Source organism: Neopsephotus bourkii, unplaced genomic scaffold, assembly GCF_033783945.1.
Source record: "Neopsephotus bourkii isolate Nb327-2 ecotype Australia unplaced genomic scaffold, CSIRO-AGI_Nbou_v1 NB_1624, whole genome shotgun sequence".
NCBI classification, from domain to species: Eukaryota; Metazoa; Chordata; class Aves; order Psittaciformes; family Psittacidae; genus Neopsephotus; species Neopsephotus bourkii.
Window position 1 is genome coordinate 3,007,114 of NW_026902099.1, and position 27,742 is coordinate 3,034,855.

The 27,742-nt window shown below is 39.8% G+C and overlaps 1 protein-coding gene across 3 annotated transcripts; it reads left to right on the forward strand.

The window, feature by feature from the left end:
- The first annotated feature begins 33 nt into the window (after nt 1-33).
- ZBED4 (zinc finger BED-type containing 4) lies at nt 34-27,629 on the forward strand. Of its 3 annotated transcripts, none has more exons than XM_061372907.1 (3): nt 34-270; nt 5,982-6,059; nt 22,254-27,629. In XM_061372907.1, the coding sequence occupies exon 3, from the start codon at nt 22,700-22,702 to the stop codon at nt 26,186-26,188; it is 3,489 nt and encodes a 1,162-aa protein (XP_061228891.1). In that variant the 5' UTR covers nt 34-270; nt 5,982-6,059; nt 22,254-22,699; the 3' UTR covers nt 26,189-27,629. The 3 variants fall into 3 exon arrangements, with proteins under 3 accessions (XP_061228891.1, XP_061228893.1, XP_061228894.1); XM_061372910.1 differs by lacking the exon at nt 34-270 and adding an exon at nt 4,591-4,724; XM_061372909.1 differs by lacking the exon at nt 5,982-6,059.
- The last annotated feature ends 113 nt before the right edge of the window (nt 27,630-27,742 follow it).

Consider the following 27,742-nt stretch of genomic DNA (forward strand, 5'->3'; position numbering starts at 1 on the left):
CCATTTTGCGGGCTGCTGTCGGATGACATGTTGTGCGTCGTGCGTGCGGCCGCTCATTAGCACCTCCCCCCACGCCTGGCGCTTGCGCAGGACGCCGCGCGTTGGACCGAGTCGGGGCAGCCTGCTCAGCGCCGCGGCGACGGCGGCCGCCGCAGACAAAGCGCCCGGCTAATGAATGGGACGGTCTTGCTCGGCCTTTCCTCTTAACTCCTTCGGGCCCGGCCGGGCGGTGGCGATCTCCGGCTTCCCTTGCGGCGGCTGCCTGGGGAGGTGAGTGGCATCGTTCCGGCACCGGGAAGGGGCCGGGCAGGGCGGTCTGGCTCTCTCTCCTCCGATCCCCGCCGCCCCCTTCTTACCTGCCGTTGCTGGGTTCTGCATCAGCGGCGCCGGCGGCGGTGCCTGCGCGGCCGTGGCCCCCTGCCCTGGGCCCGGCGGTGTCCCGTCCCGCCCGGGAGCGCCCGCGGGACAGCGCCGCCAGGCCGGGGAGGGGGCGTGTGGCGGTGGGGCGGTGCAGGAAACCGGGGACTAGGCCCACGGTGCTGGCTCTATTGTCTGCGAGGCCCCGGGAGGGTACCCGGCCGGCCCGACGGGCGGGGGTCGCCGGTTCTTGGGGGCTCGGCGCTGATCCGGACCGCCTGGCAGGCTCTGCTCTCCCCCGCCCAGCAGGGGTGGCCGCCGAGCCACCGGCCGCGCCCCGAGCCCGCCCGGCATTGTGCGTTGCGCGGGCCGGGCCGGCGGGACCCGCCGGGCTCCGTGCCCGCTCCCACCTGGCGGGAGCAGTAACCATGTGGCCGCTGGCATCCCGAGCGGAGGTGGCCCGGACAGCCCCACGGGTGGGGGGAGGGCCCGCAGCCCCCACGCAGCGGGCTGCCAAGGCTCCGCGCAGGGGACACGGTGCGGGGCGAGGTGCGCCGGGACCGGCGGGCGGGAGGGTTTCCTGGGCACAGGCTGGCTAGTCGAGCACCGGTGCTAAAAAGCGTTTCCTCCCGAAAACGCGGGACACGAGAGGAGCAGGCGGCTAACACTGCATCCGTTATTGCGTGGGGTGAAGTGCCTAGCCCCGTCTCTCTTGCGCTGAGGTGCTCAGGAAAGTTGCTTATGAAAAACCTGCGGAATTTAACATTTATGGATTGTTTCTCTTGGTTCCTGCTTGGAATTCGGTATTTTGCTTAAAAATGTCTTCTGTAATTTCTAGATCCCCACTGAGACAGCTGCTGATGATAGAGGCTGGCTGCGTTATAATGTTGGATTTTAGAGTGTCCAGTACAGTTAGAGTTGTCTGATGTACATATGGTCTGCTATATATAAAAACATGTATTAATGCACTGGAAGGTAAAAGGCCTCTTTTGCATTAGTAGTGACTCCACTTGCATCATGAAGTCTAGAAATGTTTGTCTTTGCGGTGTATAAAGAAGTCCTCTTTCCCTAATCCTTTTCCCTAGTGCTCATGTGTTAGAAGCAGCCATGTCTTGTTTCTGGAGTGTATCTTTGAGAGATTTCACTAACTCAGCGTAAGTTGTCACGCTATGCCTGTAAATACCAAGTAGAGAAAGACTTTCAAACCCACATAACATAAGCATACCTCTCTGTGTTGTCTGTATGGCCCACTACATATGTGCATGCCCTCTGCTTTTCAGGAGGGTGAGCGCAGTTATTTTCTTCCAAAGGTTATCTTCAGTAATGCAGCATTTCACTTTAGGCATGGATATGCACCCTTGGGAGGCTGTTCTTGGAGTACATACTGGGGTTAGCGAAGTGTGGAAGACCTATCAAGTATCCTCAAGATATGCTGCAGCTGGAAAGCCTGTATTTGTGCAAGTGCTGGGTAGGGGCATCCTGGTTATTATTTAGTGTAGAGATGGGTGGAGGAAAAAAGAATTTTGCATTTCTTCACTGTATATTAAAAGCAGCAGAAATTCTTTTGTGGGCACTAGTAATTTGCTGTCTGCTGTCTTTAAGACCAACAGGCAATGCGCAGAAAGCTTTTATTTGGTTGGATGTCTCTTCTTTCGTACTTGTGTTGCTAATATGAACCTGAACAGATGTTTAGAAATATATTCTGTAGAAGTTCTCCAGAGTGGACAAATGTAAGAATATTGACTGAGGATATGTAAAATGAAAGAGCCAAACTGAGCATCTTGGAGAAGTTTTCTAAACATTTGTACTTTTGAATAACCATAACTCTTATAGTGTTACTCTATATACAGTAAAACTGTGACAGTACTGCATCCTTAATGATAATGTAAAAGGCAAAGTATATAGTAGTGGAAGTCTAGGCAGGTGATGCTTTTACAGTAATGCTTATTTTCTTCTTGTTACCTTATCTCCTATGGCCTCTCCTTCTGGTTGGTGTTTCCACCTGTCCTGGCTCATTTTAAACCTAGACTACAAACATCCTGAGCAAGAAGTGATTTCACAAAACAGCTTGTGTCACAGGGTCTTGGATGGTTACTGCAGAGGGCATCTGCTTCTGTATGCATAAGACATCACTAAGGCTTATAACAGATCCTTTGGAAACACAGGAGGGCAACTGAATTTCACATTTGTTTAAAATTGTCGATACACATGAAGTAGAGTATCTTCTGTCAATGGTATGTAAGAACTAGCTATTACAGATGGAAGTCCTGGAAAACTCTTTAGGTCATAAGAGATAGCTACTGGTTTGTGTGGCTTTTGAGCTTATTATATCTTCTACTTCTTGCCTTTTTCCTGGAATTTGTTCTCTTCTGATTTTTAGAACCCTAAATAAAATAATTTCTTAGAAATTTTTTTTTTGTGGCTCTGAGGAAGTTTGAGCTAAAGAATGCAGATTTATCTCCCAACACCTTGCTGTATTTTACAGCCATTAGTAATGAAGACTGTATGACAGAATTTTGTAAATTCTGTCTTTTGAATGCTCATTTTAAATTTGTAGTTCTCATCTTCAAAATGAGCATATTATGCTGTGGGGTTGCTGCTGTAATATAATTGTCTCTCTGTCATTAGGTGTGATGATAAATGTATATTAGTTTATATTGAGATAGAAAGCAGTATTACGGAAAGTTTAGTTGGAGATTTTGCACGATGTAGATCATCAGTCATCAGCATGACTGGTGCCTTTTTTTTTATTAAGTAGGGGAAATTATGTATTTTAGTAGTATAGACATAAATTAATGTCATTTACATAGTGTTATCTGTTCAAGTGTACACTTTCAAAACAGGTTGCACAGAGAGCTGTTCTCTTGCATGTGGCAGATGTGCATTGTTTTCTGTACAACTTCAGCTGTTTGTTTTACACTTGCTACTGGCATCATCAATACCTGTCCATTCACAACTGATTGTTTGATTTCAGCCAAACATGAAAAAAAATAGTAGTTTCTGTGGCCTAAAGATAGGTTTCATATGAAATTTAGGGTTTAAAAGCACATACTACAAGTAAGAACAACTAAAGCTTTTACTGGTTCCTCCCCACAGTGGAGGAACTTTTATCCTATGTTAGTGTGATACATAGTTTAACCATGTAGGATTGTTGTGGGGTTTCTTGGGGGGGGAGGTTGTGGGTCTTTTTTGGTGAGACAGAGCATAGTATGATGGTCTATGAAAGCGAGGGAAATATTTTATAGCTCTTATTTTCATTCAAGTGTGACAGAACAAATTGTTAATTTTCTTACATTGAACAACATACTGGAAGGTGAAGTATCCATCTTTCCCATAACCTGTGTAAGACTGGTTTTCCATGAATGTTGAAGTAAAAAATATTATGATACTACCATAATCTTTATGTAAACTTGCAACCTGTGTGCTCTGTTTAGTTATTACTGCACACTTGCCTCCCTTCCCTTTCTCGCCTCTTTCCCTTCCCCCTTTGCTTTGTAATGACATGTAGGGTTGGACAATCCCTAGGGTTTGTTAGCATTATAGGGTTGCTAGTGCATTGTTATAGCTGCCGGAGAGCTTGTTGGGTTTTATTTTCTCTTTCTTTTTGAGTGTGCTGGTTTACATTCACAAGGGTCATACAGATTTATTTTCCCTTGGTGTGTTAGAGTAATTTTTTTCACTGACAGCTCAGATTCTCTGTATGTTTAATAGAAAAGGCAGTTCTGGAGTTCAGAGGTCAATAGCCTGAAAATTATGCCTGAAAATAGGCTTGGTTTAACAGTTGTGACATATTTTGGCAATACTCTCTTGCAATTCTTTACAAAACGTATGGAAAAAGGGATTTAAGATTAATAATATATTTGTCTCATATGACAGTGATCAAAGAATTTGTTTGTTTTGCCCCAAATACATTCATTTACGTAGCATTTCAGTAATTATGCTGTTTACCTGTTGCTGTAATTTTGTGTGCTATTTTTTGAATCAGTATTTCCCTCTAAAGAAAATCAGCTCAGATCCAGCTAAAATGACTTCTTGTTATTCTCACTAAAACAGTCAAGAAAATACAAACATTAATTTGAATTGAATGAAATGTTTGGCCCAGCTTGAAACTATTTTATAGTCAACTTTAACAAATGAAAGAATGGTAAAATGGGAATGGCAGAGTTCTGGGGTTTTGAGGTTGTTTTTTTAAAAGGCTTTCGGGAGGATAAATGCATTATTTGTATTCTATTTTGACTGTAGTCTGGTGGCTCTGGCACTTGTAAGGAATGTGGGAGAGCCAGGTTCACTTCCCTGCTTTGCCTGAGGACGTGAATCCAGATCTCAGGAGAGTTCCCTAACTGCTCCTGCTGAGAACCCTGTATCGGGTGGGTCTGTCTCCTTTGCTGACACCTTCCTTTTTGTATACATTATTTAAATGTTTGGTGTAGAAGGGATGGCTGAAATGTCTCATCTTAACAGTCAAAGCAGCCAGCTGCACAGCTCTGGAGATGTTTTCACTTGCTTAAGAGAGAGTATGGAAGTATTTTTAAATGAAATGTCAGTAAAAGAAACGTATAATTCATTCCATAATGCACGGTAAGCCAGTAGTCAGGACTTTCCACCCTCTGAGAAGTGCTCTCTTTCTCAAGGAAAAAAACCGTGTATATGTGTGTCTGCATCTTATATCAGTCACCATCTTGCAATCTGAGTAAGAGCAATAAGCACTGACTTGGTGGGGAGAATGCTTTGCTGATTTAATCTCTGTTGATGTTTGAGCTATATGAAGTTTAGAAAAGAGGCCAAAGCAGCATCCTGACCACAAAGCACTGCAGAGTCCAGTGTTTTCTGCATTCAGATTTGGAGTCAAAGTTCACTTTCCAGATATTCCAAGATGGCAAAAAGATTTTCTGGTTGGTTGGGGTTTTTTGTTTTTAGTATACTGGGGCAGTGGGACAGCTGGTGCCTCTGCACAGTGACACTCGTGTCTGTGTAATGGTCCGTGGGACTAAAAATGCACAACTCCAGAAGCATGTCCTGTGATATACTGTTTTGGTCTGTTCTGTTGCTAAGTCAATTTCTCTGACCTAATATGCTCCACTTGCAATCGTTCTGTTCTCATATGCGGAGAATGATAATCTTGTGTTGATCCAATGCTGTTGCGTGTTGATTAATACATGTGGTAGGTGCAGTGTGTAAGCAGTACACTGAGCTAATAAAGAGGTGTAACAAGCTGCCAGATGAATCCTGTGGTGCATTGAAAGGTGTCAGCAAGCGCCTTTGAGATCTCGTGCGTAGTATAGGCTTGGTTTAGTTCATCATGAGAGGTGGTCATCCCTCAGTGTAAAAAAATGGAGCAGTGTCAACACTTTGACTTTGAAATCCTTACAGTACTCATTGGGGTGGGTGGGGGGGGGGGCTGTATTCAGAATTTTTTTGTGTGGAGTTCTAGGATTTTACATGTCAGTTTTTTCTTGAATATTTCAGTTATGAGGGCTAGGGGTTTTGACAAAGGTGAGAGCTAGTCATGCAACTGCTGGAGCTGTCACCTAAAGAGAAACTTGAGACATCCCATGACTTGCCACTGTGACAGTTAACAAGACTAAAAAATATATTTAAAGGAATTACTTTCTTCTTTTCCTTAGATACAATCATCATCACTAAGTTTGAGTAGCAAGTATTTAACCTCAAATGAAGCCGCCTGCATGCAGTGGATCAGATGTGTAAGTTTTTTTTTTTGGGGGGGGGTGTTTTGTTTTTCTCAATAAACTAGTGGGCAGCTTGTTTGTTTTGGATCTTCGCTTATTGTTATTAATTTAGAATAAAACAATAGATTAAGCTAATGAATAATTGTATGCCTGTGTGTTGAGTTGAAGGGAACTTAATAATTTAGGAGGTTATTGTGAGTGCCTGAGACTTAAAAATTAAGTTTGGAAGCTTGGGTATCTTTACAGTGTTATGGTAATGGTAACTAGTTTATGATTTATGGGGCACTTCTTACTCTGTGCTAACAGCTGGCATGTATCTCTCCTTACCCTGCAGTTTACCTCTTAAAAAGGGGGAAGTAGTTTACATGCTGCATTCATCCTATACTCAGATTACACTCATCTTACTCGGATTTTCATGTCACTGATGAAACAAATTTTAATATTTTTTTCTAGGGTTTTGTCTAAAACATTATTTTTTCTATTTATTTTATGTATTCAGTGTGAGCTGTTGAGTGTAGGTATTTTGGAACTGTGAGATTCCCAACTAAGGTGTAATAGAAAAACATTGTTCATATGCAGATCAGCATTTACATGTAGATTTACAATAAATTTTGTGTTTGCATAGTGTTTCAGAAGTTTCTGTTTATTTTTTCTTCCCTCCCTGAAACAGTTTATTTTTGAGATGCCTAGGTTGTTGCTTAACATGCATCTTGGCAACAGATGGACAAAATGTTTAGGATAAATAAAATGTTGAACTAGGAAGTCTTGGTTGGGTGATAGAATCATAGAATAGTTTGGGTTGTAAGGAACCTTCAAAGCTCATGTAGTCCAGCCCCCCCTGAAATGAGCAGGGACATCTTCAACTAGACCAGGTTGCTCAGAACCACATCCAGCCTGGCCTTGAATGTCTCCAGGGATGGCACATCCACCACTTTCTGGGCAACTTGTTCCTGTGCTTCATCATCCTCATTGTAAAGAGCTTTCTCCTCACATCCAGCTTGTATCTCCCTTCTTTTAGTTCAAAACCATTACCCCATGTCTTATCACAATAGGCCATACTAAAAAGTTTTCCTCCCATCTTTCTTATAAGCCTTTTTTAAGCACTGAAAGGCCACAATAAGGTCTGCCTGAAGCCTTCTCTTCTCCAGGCTGAACAACCCCAGCTCTCTTAAGCCTTTCCTTATAAGACTGGCCTCCACAGAAAAAGAAGAATAAAAATAAAATTCAGATTCATTTCTTGAAGTTAAGTTTTCCTAGGTGACACATACAGAAGGTGTGGGGGATTTTATTAAATACCAAATCTGCTTGTGGATTGTTCTTCATTAGAGTCTAAGAAAAATAAACTGCTTATTCTTTCCAAGTATGTAGAATAGCCAAAGAGCAGGAAAAAGTAATTGTCATTTGCAGCAGTCTTTTGGGTCACTTGTAGACCACTGTAAAGAAATCTGATAAAAGGGACAATGTTGCTTTTGCTTCAGGATCCCAAAGCTCATTTTCATGTATTTAATGCTGAATTCTAGCATACTTATCTTGGGGTCACTATGCTTTGCACCAGTTCATTGCATAACATCGAGCACTGTAGCATTTTATAGTGCCTTTCTAATGTGACTTTCAAGTTAAAAGCTTTCAATCAAAATACCCACTTTAATACTACCTGTCTACTGAGAATGAGTATCTGGTCTTAGTGGCTTCAAAAACTATTTCTTGAACTGTAGTTCGAGATGAAACTGTTAACTGCAAGTTCAGTCGCTCTGATAGATAATAAAATCTGTAAGTGGTTAGTGTTAAAGACATTAAATGCCAGTTATGAGCTCCAACAGGAAAGTGTATACATTTTATCACCTGTTTTTTATTATATTCATGTGCTTCATTGAAAGTCAGGTCTTAAGCACTCTGGAATAGAACTTAGATTATTTTAGCCAGCCTAGAAAATGCATTCATAGAACATATTTCTAATTCCTTGTGCCTTTTTTTTTTTTTTTTTATAACTATTTGTTAAGGTTTCATAGAACACTGTCACTTTTATGTGTTTCTTTTGGGAAGTATAAAATGTGAGGAATATATAAAATACATAATCTTTTAAGTGATCTCATACTGTTTCTTGCTGGTGCTTTTTTCCTTCATAGCATGGTAGTTAAAGGCTGACTTTGTTTTTCCTCTGTGTTTCAGTGTATCAATATGTGGTGCATTTACATACAGGTTGAATCGGTGTAGAAGTTACAGAATCATAGAATAGTTTGGATTAGAAGGGACCTTCAAAGCTCATCTAGTCCAACCCCCTGCAGTGAGCAGGGACCTATTCACCTATATCAGGTTGCTCAGAACCACGTCCAGCCTGTTCTTGGATGTCTCCATTATTGCATACTGACTCCTGGAGTCCAAGTACTACGGTCCAGAGCTAGCATTTTGCAGACTTTCCTTCTGTCTGTAGTGCTTTCTTCTTTTGTGATTAAAAAGGGACTCTTCTGAGAATGGATACCTATATGAGGCTGAGAACAAAGATGTGAATATTCTGCTGTCCAGATTCTATTATCTTCTCTGTTAAAATTTTAAGTTTTGGTAGGTAAGAAATATACAGACCTACATCCTTTAGCATCCACTGTAAGAATTAATGTGCATATGGCACGCAGTAGCTTTTATGTGCAGTTTAGATGGTTTAAGAAAATCTAGTTCCCGATTAAAGGGATCTGATAGTGTTAGATATGCCATGAGGAGGTGGAAGAGGAAAGAGTAGTGTGGAAACTGCTTTCTGTTTATAACTCCCACCCAACTACTGGCTCCCAGTTCATGTGAGCTTTCCTTATTTAGGATTTGGGACCACAAATCCTTGCTAAAATGGCATAGATAATGGCAGCCATATCATATTTTCTGTTTTTACTGTGTGATTCCCCTTCTTTCTTTTGCATTAAAGGTGGGAATGTGATATGCTAGTAAGTGTGGGAGCGTATCTGCAGACGGGAGGGGGGAACTGCCAGAAGACAGAAGGTAGTACCCATTACATGAGGGGTTTTCACTTGTGACTTTGATTAGTAGCTGCTGAAACAATAGGAAGAGTGGGTCACCTTTCAGAGAGCCAGTGTGCGGATCATGCTGGTGGCAGGATCTTTGCTTTTGACACTGGGAAACGGGAGGAATAGAGTTCTGTTCTTATCATTTCCTAGTGATGCTGATTTGTCTTCTGTGGCGTACTGTGCTGTGAGGAGACCATAATCTATTTGTGAGAGGAAATACAGTGATGCTTATGAGGAGCAGGGACACTCCTGATCCTTCTTTTTTCTCTAAATATTTTTATTTATTTCCCTTTTTTCATACCTGACACAGTATTGGGTTAATTAAAATAAATATTTTGGCTTATGTAAAATAATAGAAATCAAGCAAATGGAAACAGCAAGGGCTATCCTTTTCTTTACCTTGTACTAAAAATATTGTGGATTCTGCTCTGAATAAAATGCCTGTGTAACCTTATTCTGTAAAATGTATTTAAGTGTTACGTTACATGAATTAAATCTCACAAACTGCACTGGTTAGAATAGGTACTACAAAAAGCTTTATTCTTAATTAAAATTCTTGGTGTATTTTTAGTTAGCTCCTTGAGCAAAACCTTATTTGCTCAAATTAAAATCTGTGTCTATGGCAGCAGGATGATTCTCTTTTAAACCATTTCTTTTATGGGAAGGTGACCTAGCTATTTGTTTATTACAGACAGGAGTATCTCTTTGTACCTCCTGCTAATGTTCAGTGGGGTGCTAGTGGAAACAATGCTAGCTTTCCTATGTCAGCTGGATCTTTGCTTCCAAGTCTCACCTTGCCTTGAAGGCAAAGAGAGTGTGTCTCTAAAAGAGGTTGAGAGGGAGAAGACCCCTTGTCATGGAGGCTGGGGACAGGCTTCTTGACAAGTGAATGGGGAGATCTGTACACTCGCTTCTTCTTCTACCCTGTTTATGAGTAGGAATGCTTGTTCTGAGAGGGACAGAGTTGAGGTCATTGTTTTTTAGACTGAGATATTGGGTGAAAATGTCAGATGAACATACAATTAACTTTGAAAATACCAAGTGACAAAAAAATACTAGAAGGGGGCATAAGAAGTTCACTTCTGCCATGGGCATAATCGATTATTCCTCTGTGCGTTATATGGAAGCTTGGCTTTAAAGTTTACCTAGCTATCTGGTTGTTTTTGTTGTAGTTCTTCTGCTTGTTGTCAGTATAAACCGGAGTATTTCTGAAATCCATAAAAATAATTTTGGATGGTATTGTGATTATCATTTTCTGTTATATTTAATATACTTAGTAAAAAGATGGTCTTTTCCTTGCTTCAAGTAAAATCTAGCCCTACTTCTTCAAATGAGAAAGAAAGAATACCTGATAGAGAGAAGAAACCGATTTACTTGGAGAATCATTTGTAGTTGAGTGTATCTTCTGTCTTCAGTATTTGTGACAAAAGAACAATTAAGCTTCGCTGTAAAAAGTCACTTTAAAGCAGATAAACTACTGTTTATCCTCTTGAAAATGTTTTTTGGTCTTTTCAGGGGCTATGAACTCCATTTTCTTTCTAACCTACCTTTACGTGCACAAGCATTACAATATACATAAGCATAGTACTATGTCATTTCACATGTATATGACCATGATATTTGTAAATCATGGGAAACCTCTCCATAGCACAAGTGAAACTGAGGACGTGTAACTAAGGGGCATCAGTGTGAACACAGAATTGGATTAATGGGTATCTATGAAGGGCTTTTAAATTAGACCTCTTCAGACTTGATCTGATTAGTAACAAAATAGATATTAGTATATGATAGTCTATAGCAGCTCCACAGGTATCGGTCAATTTTTCTTTTTTTTCTTTATTTTAGAAAAATTATAGCTGAAACAGGTCAGCATAATACTCCATTCTGTAAAGGACCCTCTTTACATTTTGTGAAATTTTGTTCACTTTATGCTTACATTGGTGTTTTCATTAAGAGTTCCAGAATGACTTAGTGTGCACAAGACATGACGTGCCTCCCCTAACTGCATTTTCATTCTTCGTCATCCTACCTATTCAGCTTTGTAACCCTCAGCTTTCTCCTTTATAGGTGTCTAATTTTTAACTGTTTAAAATCGTCCTTAAAGTCCTTAAGTTTCCACTCCTACTGAGTTTAAAGACAGACATTTAAAATAAAAACCAAACAAAGCCAAACCCACAAAAGAATATATTGTCTAGTATTTTGCAATCTAAGAAGGTGGACTCATCAAGGGAAGAGTCTTCCTGTCTTTAATCCTGTCCCATTTACATTACTCAGTTGTAAACTGGAAGAGTAATGGGCTAGGGAGAGGAATTGATCACTTGAGAAAAAAAGTGTCAGAAGAGCTTTGCTTTCAGTTTCCTGATGCTTTTCTGAAAGCAGGAGTAAATGTTTTGTGTTTCATTCTCTTGGAACATACCTGTTGATACTGTGTTTTTGTTTGTGTGTTGTTTCTGCTTCCATGATAATACTGATGCATCTTCCTTACTGTGTTCGTGTTTTAACTTTCTGCATTTTACCTACCTGTTGTTACTGCGACCTTCATTCATCTCCCCTCAGCCCCAAATTGTACAGCATAAGATACTACAAGCAGCTTTGATGTTCTGCAAAAAATGCTATAAGCCAAACAGTACATGCTTTAGCTGTTTATAAAAATCTAAATTTTTTTTTCTTAAGAAAACCACCTTATCTCTAGTAACATTAACATTAAGAACTACCCCATCATATTAGCATATAATATTTGTCAGAAATTTTAAATTATAAAAATACCGAAATTAAAAGTATTATTTCCTGTACCTTTCCCTTGGAGCAACACTGAATTGATGTGTAAGATGTAGGGAAGATCCTGTTCAAAGTTTTAATGAAATTGTTGCTTAAAACATCAGCATTTTAACTAGTGACAGATCTGACTTTTGTTAAGTGTGCACAGATACGTATCCTGCAAGTGTTGCTTCAGCAGTTTCATACCTGATAATGAGAAGAAGCTTCAACACTTAAGAGGCAATTTGGATCCTAGTCAAAAGTTAACTGAATTTATTTATTGTGACAGATCTGCTTTTTATGAGTGATCTCTCTATAAGAGCTGGGACAGAAATGATGAGTGACATTGGTTTGGCTGAGGTGATCTTTCTGTTGTGGTTTTAGCTTTGCATTTTTATTCTACTGTTAGGATAAATGCTGTTTGTGTGGAATGGAGATTTCTTTGCTATGGACTTTATAGTGTATAACAGTGCTGCTTAAGCATAGGTGGTGGAGAATGATGTTTCAAATAGATACGTGCTTAATAAATTGTCGAATAAATTGTGGAGACTGATTTCTCCAGAAATAAGCTTGAGTTTTGACTCCCTACTTTGTATCAGACACCTGCTTTACTCTATATCAGATACCTGCTTTATTCTTAAACATGCTGAGCAATTAGCCTGTATCATTGGGGTCTGATGAAATGTTTGTGCACTGGGCATGTCTAGCAAATCTGGTTGGACACTAAATAGGGATGGCAGAACTAAATGTCAGCCAGATGTGAATAAGCCACATGCTAGCAAAATGCCTTTATTTATAGCAGATTTCAAAAATAATAAATATGTTACGTGTTTAAAAAGCATTATCTCAATCTTTTAAGAAAGTTTTATGGTTGAGGATTATACTGGTGTAAAAGCTGAATCAAGAACCAGATCCTCTTTAAAAAACAAACAAACAAAACCTCTCCCAAAACCCCAAACAATGAATTTTTAAAATGAAATCTTACTTTATTTCTACTTTGTGTGTATTTTAAAGTGTTTTTTAATGATGCTAATCCATAAATCATGCTGTTTCTCAGCAGTTTTGCCATTGTTACAAATTATTTTCACTCCTTTTACACATCAGTTTAAGAGCCAGTGTAGTTTTGTGGGGGGGACCTGCTTTCTTCCATGCACTGTGATGCAGATGATTTAGTGTTTGAGATAGAAGCATTTGCACAAAGCTGAGGCTTCCAGTGCTTGAATCTTTCCTGAGGTTTCAGGCATTATCTGAAAATGGTCAATAAACAGAGACTTTTTAATGTTTACAGTAACAAGAGGAGAAAACAATGTACAAAATAGCCTGGCTTTTAAGAGGCCAAGTTTGAGTTTGAGGAGTTTGAGTTTCTGCAGTATTAGGTGTCTTCTATGTGCTGGTTAGATTTTAACTGGACACTGTCCCTTTAACAGTAGTCTAAACCTGCCTCTTCTGAGCTGTGCTGTTGATTGTTATCTTCCTGCATCATTGTTAAGTTCGTGGTAGTGGTGAACCTAGAAGACAAAAATCCAGAGACCCCTAAACCAAAGAAATATAATTTGGCACTAGCAGGTCTGTTTTACTGCCTAGTATGAAATAGCCCATGTTCACAGTAAAATTATGTGATGTTTTGAGGAACAGAAGGCAAGAAAGGGGGAAATATTTACATTTAGCTGGTAGTGTTTTTAACTTTTCAGGCTCTACTTTAGCTAAATTCCTGCATTTGCAATTAGGGTTGAGTAGCCAGAGTGCTGATAGTTACGGCTATAATACTCATCTGTCCACACCTTGATTTTTCTGTCTGGAATGACTGATTTAGGCCCCAGCTCACACCAGACACAGGTTTTCAGCAACATGAAGAGGCATGAATGATCTTTGTACTTGGATAAATTGGAGGTCTCTGTGTCATGTCCTGGCAGGTCCTGTGAGCTCACCAGGGAGCTCACATACCTTTCTTGGGGGACTCTCATTCTTCCTGCTTTGTCTCCTAAGCCTCTGAGCATGTACCTTTGTCCCATCACTTCCCAAAGCACGTTTTCCTTCCTTCCTTCCTTATATATCACTCTGGATATGTTATGCTGTCTTTGGAATTTTTTCCTGGCTTCTCTGCAGGGATGAGGGAGTTGAGGGCATCACCTAAGCCCTGCCAGGATGCTGCTACATTTCTTAAGCAGCTGAAGCCAAGCAGTTGTGGTACCCTTGAGAGCTGTCTGGTTCCTGCCTCCAGCCTGTCACAGGTCCCACATGTGGCATCCTGCTTGTCTGGCCACACATCTGTGAAATGCTCCAGCCTTGGAGAAAATAATCTCCCCCATTTTATTTTCCTTCCCACCACCAGCCCTAGCCCGAGAGCTTTTTGTTTATCTTTTCATTTTTACACAAACATAAAATGTGTTCATGGATGTTCCCTGTTTGTAAACCAGGATTTTTCTAAACGTTTGTCTCACTCCAAAATGAAATCTGAAAATAATTACAGAAGCTTTTTTTTCATTCTGCAAGTGTTTCAGAAGCCCTTAGGAGCCTTAGTGAGGGTAAGACCTTGGATAAGCCACATAGTGAAATGACCCTGCAGAACTAATGGCAGAATAGATAGAACAAAACCAAAAGATGAAAGATAAAATATTACAACTCTCCTAATTGGGAGGGGGTCATGGAGGGAGAAATGTGGACTTCTGCAAGACCAGTAGCTTGTGACAGAAGAGCTAACATACATACTATTTCTCAGCCAGCGTTAAAAAAGTTTGTATTTCTGTTACTTCTGTATGTTGCTTTTTTAAGCTAGAAGTAGGGGAAAAGGCATACTAAATAATTGACATTTTAAATAAAAATACTTTGTTTCTAATATCAGGACTTTTTTCTGCAGTAAAAGAGGGTACTTATAAAAGTAATAGCTTGTCTTTTTTTTCTCCTGTGTATATGCTTTTGCGTATTTTCTGTGAAGTACACAAACCTCTATAAATTTCAACTCTTTCATATAAAATTAACAAAAATGTCTAATATTACTTGTCCTAACTGTTACATCATTCTCTTCCAGCATTCGATTAGGGTGAAGACTACTCCTGTCATCGAGGAGCAGAGTATTGTTGGTGCTGCTTCCACACTTTACTTTTGGGGGGGTTGGTTTTTTTGTGTTGTTTTGTTGTTTTTTTTTCCAGATAGATCATGTGTGTGTGTACATGAGAGGGGATTTTTCAAGTTGGAGAGAACACCTTTGTAAAACCGCAGCAGTTAGTGGTTAATGTAAGATCTGCCTTCTAGGTGATGGGAAAAGTAATGGAATAGTAAAGGTGGCTTTACCTTCCTCCTCTCTCCTGTTGGTCCTCTACATGCACTAAGTCATGATTACATATCTGTACAGAGTCCTGTAAACTTCAGTGAGACTCAAGCGTAGGACCCACCTCATTTCAGCGTGTGACTAACATGATAAATGTGCAGACTCTTCTAATACCACATTTTTATGCTCAGTATCTTGCAAATGTATGTTGTTTTTTAGGGTGAAAGGATACTTTGTTATACAAAGTTTCTATAGAGAGAAATATGTGACTGTTCTTTCCCTTCTTAGAAGGATTTATAACTCTGAAAAGAGGTGAAGTTTATCTAGGCTGTTGGGTTGGGTTGTTTTTTTTTTAAGCAAATATTCCTCAGCACAGTACCTGCCATTGAAGTGGAAGCTAATAATAATTTCTTAGAATGTCTCTTCCTTATTCCTTGTACTTCTTGTTTTTAGGGATTTTTCTTTTTCCTTCATGTTTTTTAATGATGCCTGTACATTTAAAAAAAATAAAAAAGATAGCGCTGTTTATTCTATAACTGACATTTGCTTGTGCAAATTGCTTTTAATGTGCTTTTACGCACCTCCTGCACTCAGATTCTATCGCTACTCTTGATTTTTTTTCTTTTTCAAGGTAGGAAATAGTTTTGCTTTCACTTTGTCTCCACATTTTGCATCCTTCTTGAAACAAGTACTCTTGCATTTTGCAGGTGTATTTGCATTTACACTATATGCACTTGTATAATAAAGTTCTTGGTTTTTTTTTTTTTTTTTTCTTTTTTGTGGTTTAAAGTACTTTTTCTAGACCATTACTGGCCCTAAGATTCTGTAGTATAATCAAGTTCAATATTACTATTATTGCCTGAATATTCAACTTAAAATTGTTTAAAGCTTACCAGCCACTATCTGCTTTACAAAGGAATAATCTCTTAGTGGCTCAGTGTTCTTGCATACTTTTAGAATCATAGAATAGAATCATAGAACAGTTAGGGTTGGAAAGGACCTTAAGACCAAGTTCCAACCCCCCCTTCCATGGGTAGGGACACCTCACACTGAACTATGTCACCCAAGGCTTCACCCAACCTGGCCTTGAACACCACCAGGGATGGAGCATTCACAGCTTCCCTGTGCAACATATTCCAGTGCCTCACCACCCTAACAGGAAAGAATTTCTTCCTTATATCCAATTTAAACTTCCCCTGTTTGTTTGAGCACATTACCCCTTGTCCTGTCACTACAGTCCCTAATGAAGAGTCCCTCCCCAGCATCCCTATAGGCCCCCTTCGGATACTGGAAGGCTGCTATGAGGCCTACATGCAGCCTTCTCTTCTTCAGGCTGAACAGCCCCAGCTTTCTCAGCCTGTCTTCATACAGGAGGTGCTCCAGTCCCCTGATCATCCTTATGACCCTCCTCTGGACTTGTTCCAACAGTTCCATGTCCTTTTGATGTTGAGGACACCAGAACTGCACACAATGCTCCAAGTGAGGTCTCACAAGAGCAGAATAATGGGGCAGGATCACCTCCTTCGACCAGCTGGTCACACTCCTTTTGATGCAGCCCAGGATACGGTTGGCTTTCTGTGCTGCAAGTGCACACTGCTGGCTCATGTTCATTTTCTCATCGACCAACACACCCAATCTCCGCAGGGCTGCTCTGAATCTCTTCTCTGCCCAGCCTGTAGCTGTGTCTGGGATTGCCCTGACCCAGGTGTAGGACCTTGCACTTGGCATGGTTAAACTTCATGAGGTTGGCATCAGCCCACCTCACAAGCAAGTCATGGTCCCTCTGGATGGCATTCCTTCCCTCCAGCGTATCAACCGAACCACACAGCTTGGTGTCATCGACAAACTTGCTGAGGGCGCACTCAATCCCACTGTCCATGTCAGCGACAAAGATGTTAAACAAGACCTGTCCCATCACCGATCCCTGGGGGCCACCTCTTGTTACTGGTCTTCAGCTGAACATTGAGCAATTGACCACAACTCTTTGTGTGCGGCCCTCCAGCCAGTTCTTTATCCACCGAGTGGTCCATTCATCAAATTGATGTCTCTCCAATTTAGAGACAAGGATGTCATGCGGGACAGTGTCAAACACTTTGCACAAGTACAGATAGATGACATCAACTGCTCAACTGCTGTCCATCTGTAGCCCCATCATAGAAGGCCACCAAATTGGTGAGGCAGGATTTCGCCTTAGTGAAGCCATGCTGGCTGTCACCAAGCACCTTGTTGATTTTCATGTGCCTTAGCATGCCTTCCAGGAGAATCTGCTCGAAGATTTTGCCAGGCACAGAGGTGAGACTGACTGGTCTGTAATTCCCTGGGTCATCCATTTCCCCCATCTTGAAACTGGGGGTTATAGTTCCCTTTTTCCAGTTGTTGGAAACTTCACCTGACTGCCATGATTTTTCAAATATGATGGCCAGTGGCTTAGCAACTTCATTCTCCAGCTCCTTCAGGACCCACGGATGGATTTCGTCAGGTCCCATGGACTTGTGCACGTTCAGATTTTCAAGATGGTCTCGAACCTGTTCCTCTCCTACAGTGGGCCCAAGGTCTCCATTCTGACAACATTTCATACTTCTCTGTTTTTATGTTTGTCTTTGCAATGCCAAGACACCAGTGTTTTGTCTTTATTTTACCCCCCTTCTTCAGCAGTGATTTCTCCTGGTCATGGCAGTCAGCTGTGGCACTCTTTGTGTCAGTGATATTGTCCTGACATTTCTTGTCAACCACCATACACTTTCAATAATCCCATTTTGAATGGAAAATCCTATAAAATGTTTCTTCAGGCTTACTTACCACAGCAAGTCACTGGCTATCTACAGCTACTCAGGATCTAATAGAGTAGTACGTTTAGGTAGATAATTGTTCTGTAGTTCCATTTATTTTCTTTGAATATTTTTATTGCAAGGTGTCTCTTCATTCTCTTTGTTTCATTGCTTTTCTGTTCCTGAGGAGATTCCAAAGACATAAGTAACTTTAGTTTTGAGCTGACTGCCTATAGCCTTTTGTTCTTTTGAAGACACTTCCTATCTCATTGAATAGCCTGTTCGTGTAGCATTAGTCTTTATCTTTGATTAGCTTGTGTCCCAGTGTAAGTAAGTTATGTAAAGGTGGTCATAACCAAATCCATGCTTTGTTCTAGATTACTGTAAAATTTTAAAATAGGATGGGCTGTTCTGGTTTTCTGTTGTGTTTATCTGTTTTAAACAGATAGACTTACATAGAGTTGGTGTGGGAGAGTGATGAAAAACACATCTATTTTTCAAGCCCTGAGCGCTTCAGGGACTGTATTCTAAAAAAGTTATGTTTTGAACCCCCAAAGGTGTTTGAAGGGAGGGAGTTTGACTTAATTTTACAGTATGATGTAGTAACAACACTCAAAGCAATAGAGATTGTGCTTAGAAGTTGGGGGGGATCACAGGACACAGTACATGGGAAAATCATCTGCAAAATCTTGTAAGAGGCATCCAACTTTGGGGATTTCCCAGGAAGTGATCTATCAGCTCTCACAAGTCTTCTCTGAGAATCTGTTATTCTGCATTACTAGAAGGCAGCGACAATGCTCAGAAAAATAGGTACTGTGTAGCCAGCAACCTGTTACAGCCATAAAGTCTATAATTAATGTTTTCTTGTCTTAAACTCAGTCGTGACTTACACATGAAGTAGTGTAACTGGCCACAGGATATGTTCTTAATGATCAGAGGGGTGTAACGCCTCTCCTATGAGGCAAGGCTAAGAGAGCTGGGGTTGTTCAGCCTGGAGAGAAGACTCTGGGGAGACCTGATTACAGCCTTTCTGAACTTAAAAGGGGCCTGTAAGAAAAATGGTGAGAGACTTTTAACAAGGCCTGTTGCAATAGGATGAGGGGTAATGGTTTTGAACTAAAAGAGGAGGAAATTCTTTCCTGTTAGGGTGTTGAGGCACTGGAACAGGTTGCCCAGGGATGTTGTGAATGCTCCATCCCTGGCAGTGTTCAAGGCCAGGTTGGACGAGGCCTTGGGTGATATGGTTTAGTGTGAGGTATCCCTGCCCATGGCAGGGGGGTTGGAACTTGATGATCTTAAGGTCCTTTCCAACCCTAACTATTCCATTCTATGAAAAGAGGGGAGATTCAGGCTGGATGTGACAAAAAATTCTTTACAATGAAGGTGATGAAATACTGGAACAGGCTGCCCGGGGAAGTGGTGGATGTGCCATCCCTGGCGCCATTCAAGGCCAGGCTGGGCATGGTTCTGAGCAACCTGATCCACTTGATGTCCCTGCACATTGCAGGGGTTTGGACTAGATGAGCTTTGAAGGTCCCTTCTAATCCAAAGTATTTATGATCGATTTCTATGATGCCATAAGCACTTTGTAACACTGCTAATAGCATAATCCTAACAGCATGGAAGAATTTTATGTCACAGCTAAGAGCAAGTATAGAAATAAGACATAGCTGCAAATGTAGACTATTTTTAATTGCACAAATAGGGGACAGACAAATATACAAATCAATTAAAGTAGTAAAATCTGCAAGCAAAACAAAGGATGCAGAAAAGCAGGAAAGATTTCTGGTGGAATAAGACCAGTTTATGGTCTTAAAACAAAAGTAGATAATGTCAGGAGCAGATGAGGTTGCTTCCCACACCCTTTTTCAGTGGAGGAGATAATGAGCATTGAAACCACACAACAGCATCAAGGAGAAGCAGGGAAGAAAGAAGTCTACCTCCGAGTTTCCTGCTTCAGTCCGAGCAGCTGCCTCACCTTTTCACCGAAGCTTCAGCAACTAGGACCATCAAGGACCATAGCCATCAGTATTTAAACTAGTGGTATCAGCTCAGTGTTACTGTGTGCTCAGTGTTAATCTGGGAAAAGATGATTAGGGCGTAACTGTTTGAATACGTACTGATAATGGCTGATAACGATTAGGAATTTAACCATTATCAATGTGTACTGTTAATGAATGTCGATCTACTTAAGTGTTGTTAAGAACTTTGCAACTGGTCTCATTTATCAGGTTTCCAAATCTTCCCATCGCAGCTGCCTTATGCTTAGCTGTGTCCTGCTTATCAGGACAGGGACAACTGAAGCATCTCCATGGATTTTTGTTAAAAGCCTGGAACTGTTTTTGCATAGAAGAAATTACAGGAATTGCAGGCTAGAGATGTGATTACCTGTTTTGAGGAAAATAAATTGTGCACAACTTTATCCGAACCTGATGGGAATGGATGCATGCATATATTTTGTATGAATTTAGCTAGGAATCTGTAATGTGCTTACTGTCAGTAGGCACGTGCATAATTTATGTACTGTCAGCTCTGAATGGAGTCACTTGCTTGTGAGTCTTTCTACTTTGTGATCCTAAATCACAACAGCTTATTATATGTTCTTGCTTTTCCTGTTTGCAGTACAAGCTTCAAAATCACTGATCAAAATAAATATTTAAAAAATCTATCGAAAATGTTGATTATCTTACACTTTCTTGCTTGTCCCAGAGGCACACACTTGCATTTCAGTATGTGTATGATCACTAAGTTGTGATCACTCTGCTGCCAGAGGTCTTAGATGTGATTTCACAAACCCGTGGGAAGTACAGCGTAGTGGTTAAATTTCTTTTCCTTTTCTTCAAGCCTCTCCCTTCATTACAACTGGTGTTCTTATGCTCAAACCTCTTGTCTTTTGGTGTCTGAAAATGCCTTTTTTCTTTTTTTTTTTTTTTTTTCCTAAGAGGGAGAAAAGCAGAGCACAAATACTAAAACTTCCACAGAAAGGGAACCAGAGCTACTGCCCTCCTCTTAGCAAGTTCTGACTTAAAATAGTTGCAATAAGCTGGTTGCACCTCCTTCCCCTGCACTGGAAAAGAAAGTTATTGCCATGATAGGCTTTCCAGAAACCTGAAATCCACAGGAAATAAGTGTTTCTGGTCGCCTTTGCAAATACACCTCAGAGAAATATCAACTAAAGTAGGTTTCAGTGGTAATACGACGTTGATCTTGAAACAGAGGAAAAGGCTGTGTACATACAACTTAGACTTTTGTGTGTGTGTCGTCTAGCTAATTTCACCTTTTGCCTGCTGAAATTCTTCTTGTCTTTTGAGCAGCGGAAAATGGTGTGATAAGGTCTTAAAAAAACTGTTTCAAGTTTTTGTTTTTTTTTCTTCAGCTAGAGAGAAAGCCATAAAAGCCAGTGTGCACAAATTGGAGTGCACAGTGTAGCATCACCTGTGTGGTCAAAACATGTTTGTTGTCTTGAATGAAGGTACCAATTAGTACATGAATGACACAAGAGAATAAGTCAGAAGGGGTTTGGCAAACTTTAGAATTCTGATAGAACTGTAGTAAAAAAAGTGGCTGACAAATGCAGACAGATTCTTCTGGGGGAGGAGGTGTCTGGTTTTGAGCCTGTTGTTGCCTGTGATGTATATGGAACCATAATTAAAAAGCTTACTCTTTGTACTGAAGTTGTTTATGGGAAAAATCATTTACCCATGAGGGAAATGAGCTATCTCTGTGTAAATGGACTTCCTAGCATAACCCTTGGGTAGGTGAAGAGCTTGAGCTGGCAGTGCTTCACTATGCACCAGCATACGCAGCTGTATGTATCTTTACTTCAAGTGATGTTGTGCTTTCAGGAAAGCTCAGTGCATATATGGCATATGCATAGCCCAGTTAGCCTAGATTAAGCATTTCAGGGCTTAATCTTCAAACTCAGAAAATATTTTTTTTTTCTATAGCATAGTGTTGCCTGGGAATAATATGGCATGAATATAACAGTATGAGACTGTGGTCAGAGAAAGAGAGGTTAGTGTGACAACACTGGACACCCTTACAGAGGTTTCTTGTAAAATGCTGTAGTTTAAAGTGTACAGGAGTATAACATCTGGGTTTTAGTACATATTTCTGATTGTATTCATATACATCTGTAGATAGATACCTATATAGTACAATTTTGTATGTGTGTATATATATGTATATGTATGATTATGCAGTTGTTGAATTGGGTTGTAGGATGAGGCATAGGTATGTCCAAGCAAATACAAAAGCGATTCTCGGGCTCTATATTTTGTCAAAGCTGAACCAGAGCTGTGTGTGTGGACATGTATTTGCCCACAATAAATGTACTGAGTAAAAGTGGGGGTTTTCATCTTTTCAGCAGTTAATCAACTTTGTCTTCTGATTTTTTTATTTCTAGATGGTGCAAAAGAATTGCAGTTGCTCAATCAAGATGAACAGAATGGCTTCCTTCAACAAGAAAGTAGAACATTCATTTTTTAGGATTATGTCTACAACATGAAGCATCTAACAGTAGCTGTCTTTGAGAACATTCATTTATGATCTGAAATGCCCTGACCCTGGGGGAAAAAAAAAAAAAAAAGAGATATTCCATTAATTAAGTCTATAATTTTAAAATGCAATTTTATGTGTAATCATATTTGCTTACGCACAGCACAGATACAGAATTCACAAACCAGAGATTTTAACGCATACACACATTTGTGTTTTGCATTCAGTATACAAGATACATCATTTAAATCAAATTTTAAATAATCTTTTAAGTTATACGTATTTATTGCTAAATGAAGACTTGGCAAGAAGAATTTGTCATTCACAGACAAGAGTAAAGCAGGTTTCCCCAGAATGGCTGGTAATTTTGTATTGGGTAAAATCAATACTTTAAAAGTAGAGCAAGAAGAAGATGGCATTAACTGTACTTTAGAAAGAATGGATATAAAGACAGAACAAGATGATTTCAAACATGTGGACAGCAGTGATGAACAGGAGGACAAAGAAAAGAATTTCATAACCAACAACCCTGGCAAATATTTATCTACAGAAAATGAAGATGACTACGGATCTCTTTTTTCTCAGTATAGTAGTACGCTGTATGATGTAGCAATGGAAGCTGTGACACAAAGTCTTCTTTCTAGCAGAAACATAAACTCCAGAAAAAAATCACCTGCTTGGAACCATTTTTTTATATCTCCTAGAGATAGCACTAAAGCAATATGTATGTACTGTATGAAAGAATTTAGCAGGGGTAAGAATGAAAAGGACCTGAGTACAAGCTGTCTCATGAGGCATGTGAGGAGAGCCCATCCCACTGTCCTAATTCAGGAGAATGGAAGTATGCCAGGTATCTCCTCCTTTTCTTCATCTGCGTTGTTACTGGCACCTCAGCCTGCAGATGTTGGAGATCTGAGTTCTATATTATCCCCCATAAAACTGGTCAAGAAAATGGCTTCTAAAATACCATCTCCAGATCGAATAATTGAGGAATCTGTTTCTATTGTTTCTACTGAGGAAATACCAGATCTTTCCGTTTCTGAGAAGTGCAGCAAAGAAGAAGTCATGGTTGGGTCATCTCCACAACTACCCAACAACCAGTACGATGACACTGTAGAGAATGTAGCAGAAAAAGCTGTTGTAATTCCAAAGAGCACATCAGGTTCCAGGAGGAGATCTGCTGTCTGGAAACACTTCTATTTGTCACCTCTAGATAATTCTAAAGCTGTTTGCATCCACTGCATGAACGAGTTCAGTAGAGGAAAAAACGGAAAAGACCTGGGAACGAGTTGTTTAATAAGACACATGTGGAGAGCCCATCGTTCCATTGTCCTGCAAGAGAATGGGGGTGGTACCAGTATACCACCTCTCTACACTGCACCTCCAACTCTGTTGCCTTCTTTACTACCCCCAGATAGTGATCTGAATTCTATGTCATCTTCTCCTGGAAAACTAATGAAAGAATCAACTTCTGTTTCCTCTTCTCCAGACAGAATCTCTGAGGAGATCCATACTACTCTCTCTTCTGGAGATGCCCTAGTGGAAGATTCAATGTTGTCATCATCCGATGATATAGGTGAAGTCTCCTTTGTTTCCTCTCCTGAGAAACAGTGTGAGGGACTAGGTCCACTAATATTTGAACCTACTGCTGTATTTCAGCAAAATAAAAGGATTATGAAAAGGCTTAAATCAGAAGTTTGGCACCATTTTTCACTATCGCCTGCAGACAGTCTGAAAGCAGTATGTAGATACTGCAGTTGTATGATAAGTCGTGGTAAGAAGGGAGATGTGGGCACAAGCTGCTTGATGAGACATCTATATAGACGCCATCCCGATGTAATTAGAAACCAAAAGAGCTTTCTTGATGTGAGCTTGGCAAATTCTCCTTATGCCACTTTGGCTTCTGCAGAATGTTCATCCTCAAAGTTGGCTGACTTGCCTACAATGGTTACACACGATAATCAAATTATATTTCCTGTTAACAGTAAGAAGACCTCAAAACTGTGGAATCACTTTTCAATTTGTTCTGCAGATTCAACAAAAGTAGTATGCATGCACTGTGGACGTACAATAAGTAGGGGGAAAAAGCCAACAAATCTAGGCACGAGTTGCCTTCTAAGACATTTGCAGCGGTTTCATAACAATGTTTTGAAAACTGATGTCTCAGAGACAGTATTGTCCTCATCAACGGATAATCACATGCCACTGAGCACTGAATTATTAGGGTCCTCAAATTTTGATGAAACCAATGACAAGTTTTGTGACTCTCACCCAGTTGCCAAAAAAATCACAAGTCTTGTAGCTGAAATGATTGCACTTGACCTTCAGCCATATTCTTTTGTAGACAACATTGGCTTTAACAGGCTGCTTGAATATTTGCAACCTCAGTATTCTTTACCTTCTCCATCTTATTTTTCTAGGACAGCAATTCCAGATATGTATGATAATGTAAAACAAATAATTATTTCTCATCTTAAAGAAGCTGAAAGTGGAGTGATCCATTTTACATCTGGAATATGGATGAGCAACCAAACACGAGAATATCTGACTTTGACAGCTCACTGGGTAACATTTGAGTCTTCATTTCGACCACAGTGTGAGGATTATCATTGTTCAGCCCTGTTAAATGTATCACAGATCGATTGCGATTACAGTGGAATAAGTATTCAAAAGCAGTTAGAGTACTGGTGGGAAACATGGATTACTTCCATTGGCCTGCAGATTGGGATTACTGTCACTGATAATCAGAGCATAGAGAAAACTTTAAATGAAGGTGATCATTCAAGTGTACAATGTTTTAGTCACACTGTTAATGTCATTGTAAATGAGGCTATTAAGAGCCAGAGAATGGTTCAGAATTTGCTTAGTATTGCAAGAAAAATCTGTGAACGTGTCCATCGGTCAGCAAAAGCAAAGGAGAAGTTAGCTGAGTTGCAAAAAGAGTATGAATTGCCTCAGCATCAGCTAATACAAGATGTCCCATCTAAGTGGAATACATCATTTCATATGCTTGAACGTCTTATCGAACAGAAAAGAGCAATTGATGAAATGTCAATAGAGTGCAGCTTTCGGGAGCTGATAAGCTGTGATCAGTGGGAAGTCATGCAGTCGGTGTGTCATGCTCTCAAACCTTTTGAAGCCGCAAGCAGGGAGATGAGTACACACATGTCTACTCTAAGCCAAGTGATTCCAATGATTCATATACTTAACAGGAAAATAGAAATGCTATTTGAGGAAACAATGGGCATAGATACTATGCTAAAATCCTTGAAAGAAGCTATGGTGAGTAGGTTGTCCTCCACACTTCATGATCCAAGGTACATTTTTGCTACACTTCTGGATCCCCGGTATAAAACATCCTTATTCACAGAGGAGGAGGCTGAACAATATAAACAAGACTTAATCAGGGAGCTGGAAATAATGAGTTCTACCTCAGACGATGATAAACCTGTTTCCAATGGATGCGATTCAGGTTCACCATCTACAAATTCATATGGGGAAGATAATCTTTGGTCACTCATGGGTGACATGAAGAAAACAAAAGACCCGAAAGAAAGAGCAAAGTTACCAGAGGAAATGGTGCTTTCTTACTTGGAGGAAGAAGTGCTTGAGCATAACTGTGATCCTCTAACTTACTGGAACTTTAAGAAGTCATCTTGGCCAGTACTGTCAAAATTGGCTGTCAGGTTCTTGGGTTGTCCACCAAGCATTGTTCCTTCAGAGAGATTGTTCAGTACATCCAATGAAAGCAACAACTTTAGTCAGTCAAGGTTAATGATTGAACACTTTGAAAAGCTTATCTTTCTGAAAGTGAATCTTCCTTTAATATACTTCCAGTATTGAAACTAATGAACAAACTGCTAGACTAAATCTTGTTGCTCACTGGATATTAACTATCTATAACTTGGATTTTTAAATTGCTCCAATGGGGCCATGTATGACATCTAATCAGTGACTGTAATTCCAAATTTTAGTTACATTTTTTCAGCTTTCAATATGTCTACATGTGCCTTATTCATAGTACTTCAGGCCAGGTATTGTATATATGTTTTTTAAAAATTCACACTAGAGATAGCCTGTCTTGTCAAATTATACAAAATTATGTAGGTTTTAATCCATAATTGTAAATGAACTTTAAAAAAGCTCAGTCATTTGTTTTAATAGAATGGCAGAAAAAACAGAAAAGGAAAAAAAAAAAAGATGTACACAGTTCTATTCTGTAGTTTTTTATTCAATTATTATGTAAAAAACATAAACCAGGTACTGTATTTTAGTTGAACATTGCTTTAATTGCAAAGAAACAGCTTTTGTAGTTGTCAGAAGAAAGCTGTACATGAAAGATGGGGTTCAAGCTGTCTTTTTATCATGTGGTGTTTCTAACTGCAAGCCCTAAAGTACTTAAAGGATTAAGATCTGTTGAGGAAGATGTGTTTACAGGAGACTATTGACTTAATATCTGAAAATAAATCTTAAATTTGAGCGTATATGGAATGCCAGTTTTACAGGAATCGGTAGCAGAACTTCCCATTCTGGGTTCTCCTCTTCAGGTTTTACATTTTAACTGAACTACAGAAATACTCTGGGTATTTATAAAAGTCCTTCGGAAGTCTTATCAGAGTTTGTGAATTAATGCTTGTTATTTAATGCCATGTACAAAGAAAAAAAGGCAAGAAACCATGAAGACTCCAGTGTCATTCTAAAGCCTTTTCTAATCTTTAGTGCATCGAAATTATAAGGTTCCCTATAGTAAAAATTGAGCCCTTACTCCTAATGTAATTTCAGTTGTGTAGAACAGCCTGTCCTAAAGCTCCTAGTACAGAAATAAAGGATCTTCTGATTTTCAGTAATAGCCTTATGGATATGGTGCACTGCTTAGAATTTTATGTAGTAGGGTTGATTCTTAACTGTTGGTGTCCATCAAGCAAATGGGATACAGAGTTCAAGATGGGGAAAAAAAAAAAATAGCCAGCATTTAATTTGATAGGACCGTTCTCCATGATTTAACTGTAGAAAGATTAATCTTCTCATTTCAGTTTTCATTCAGTATGTTTTGGGAAACAAGTCATCATTTGCCTATGACCTTTTAGAAAAGTTGTAGCTTTGTTAAAATACTGTACCTATGCCTAATCTAATTTTGCATTTACTATGTTTTAGTGTATTTATAAATGGTGAACTTGGTTTCTGAAATTAAACATTTTATTTGCAATTTTCTAGCAGTAGTCAACACTGCCTTTTATTTCCAGTTGGATTTAAGACAACACTTGAATAAAAATTAATTGATACAGTTGTAATTGTCATAAATGCACCACAGTACTTGCTATGTGACAAGACTGGTTTTCCTTCTTGGATTTAAGCCTGGATTCTGGTGCTTTCCTTTTCTCTCAAGCTGTTCAACCT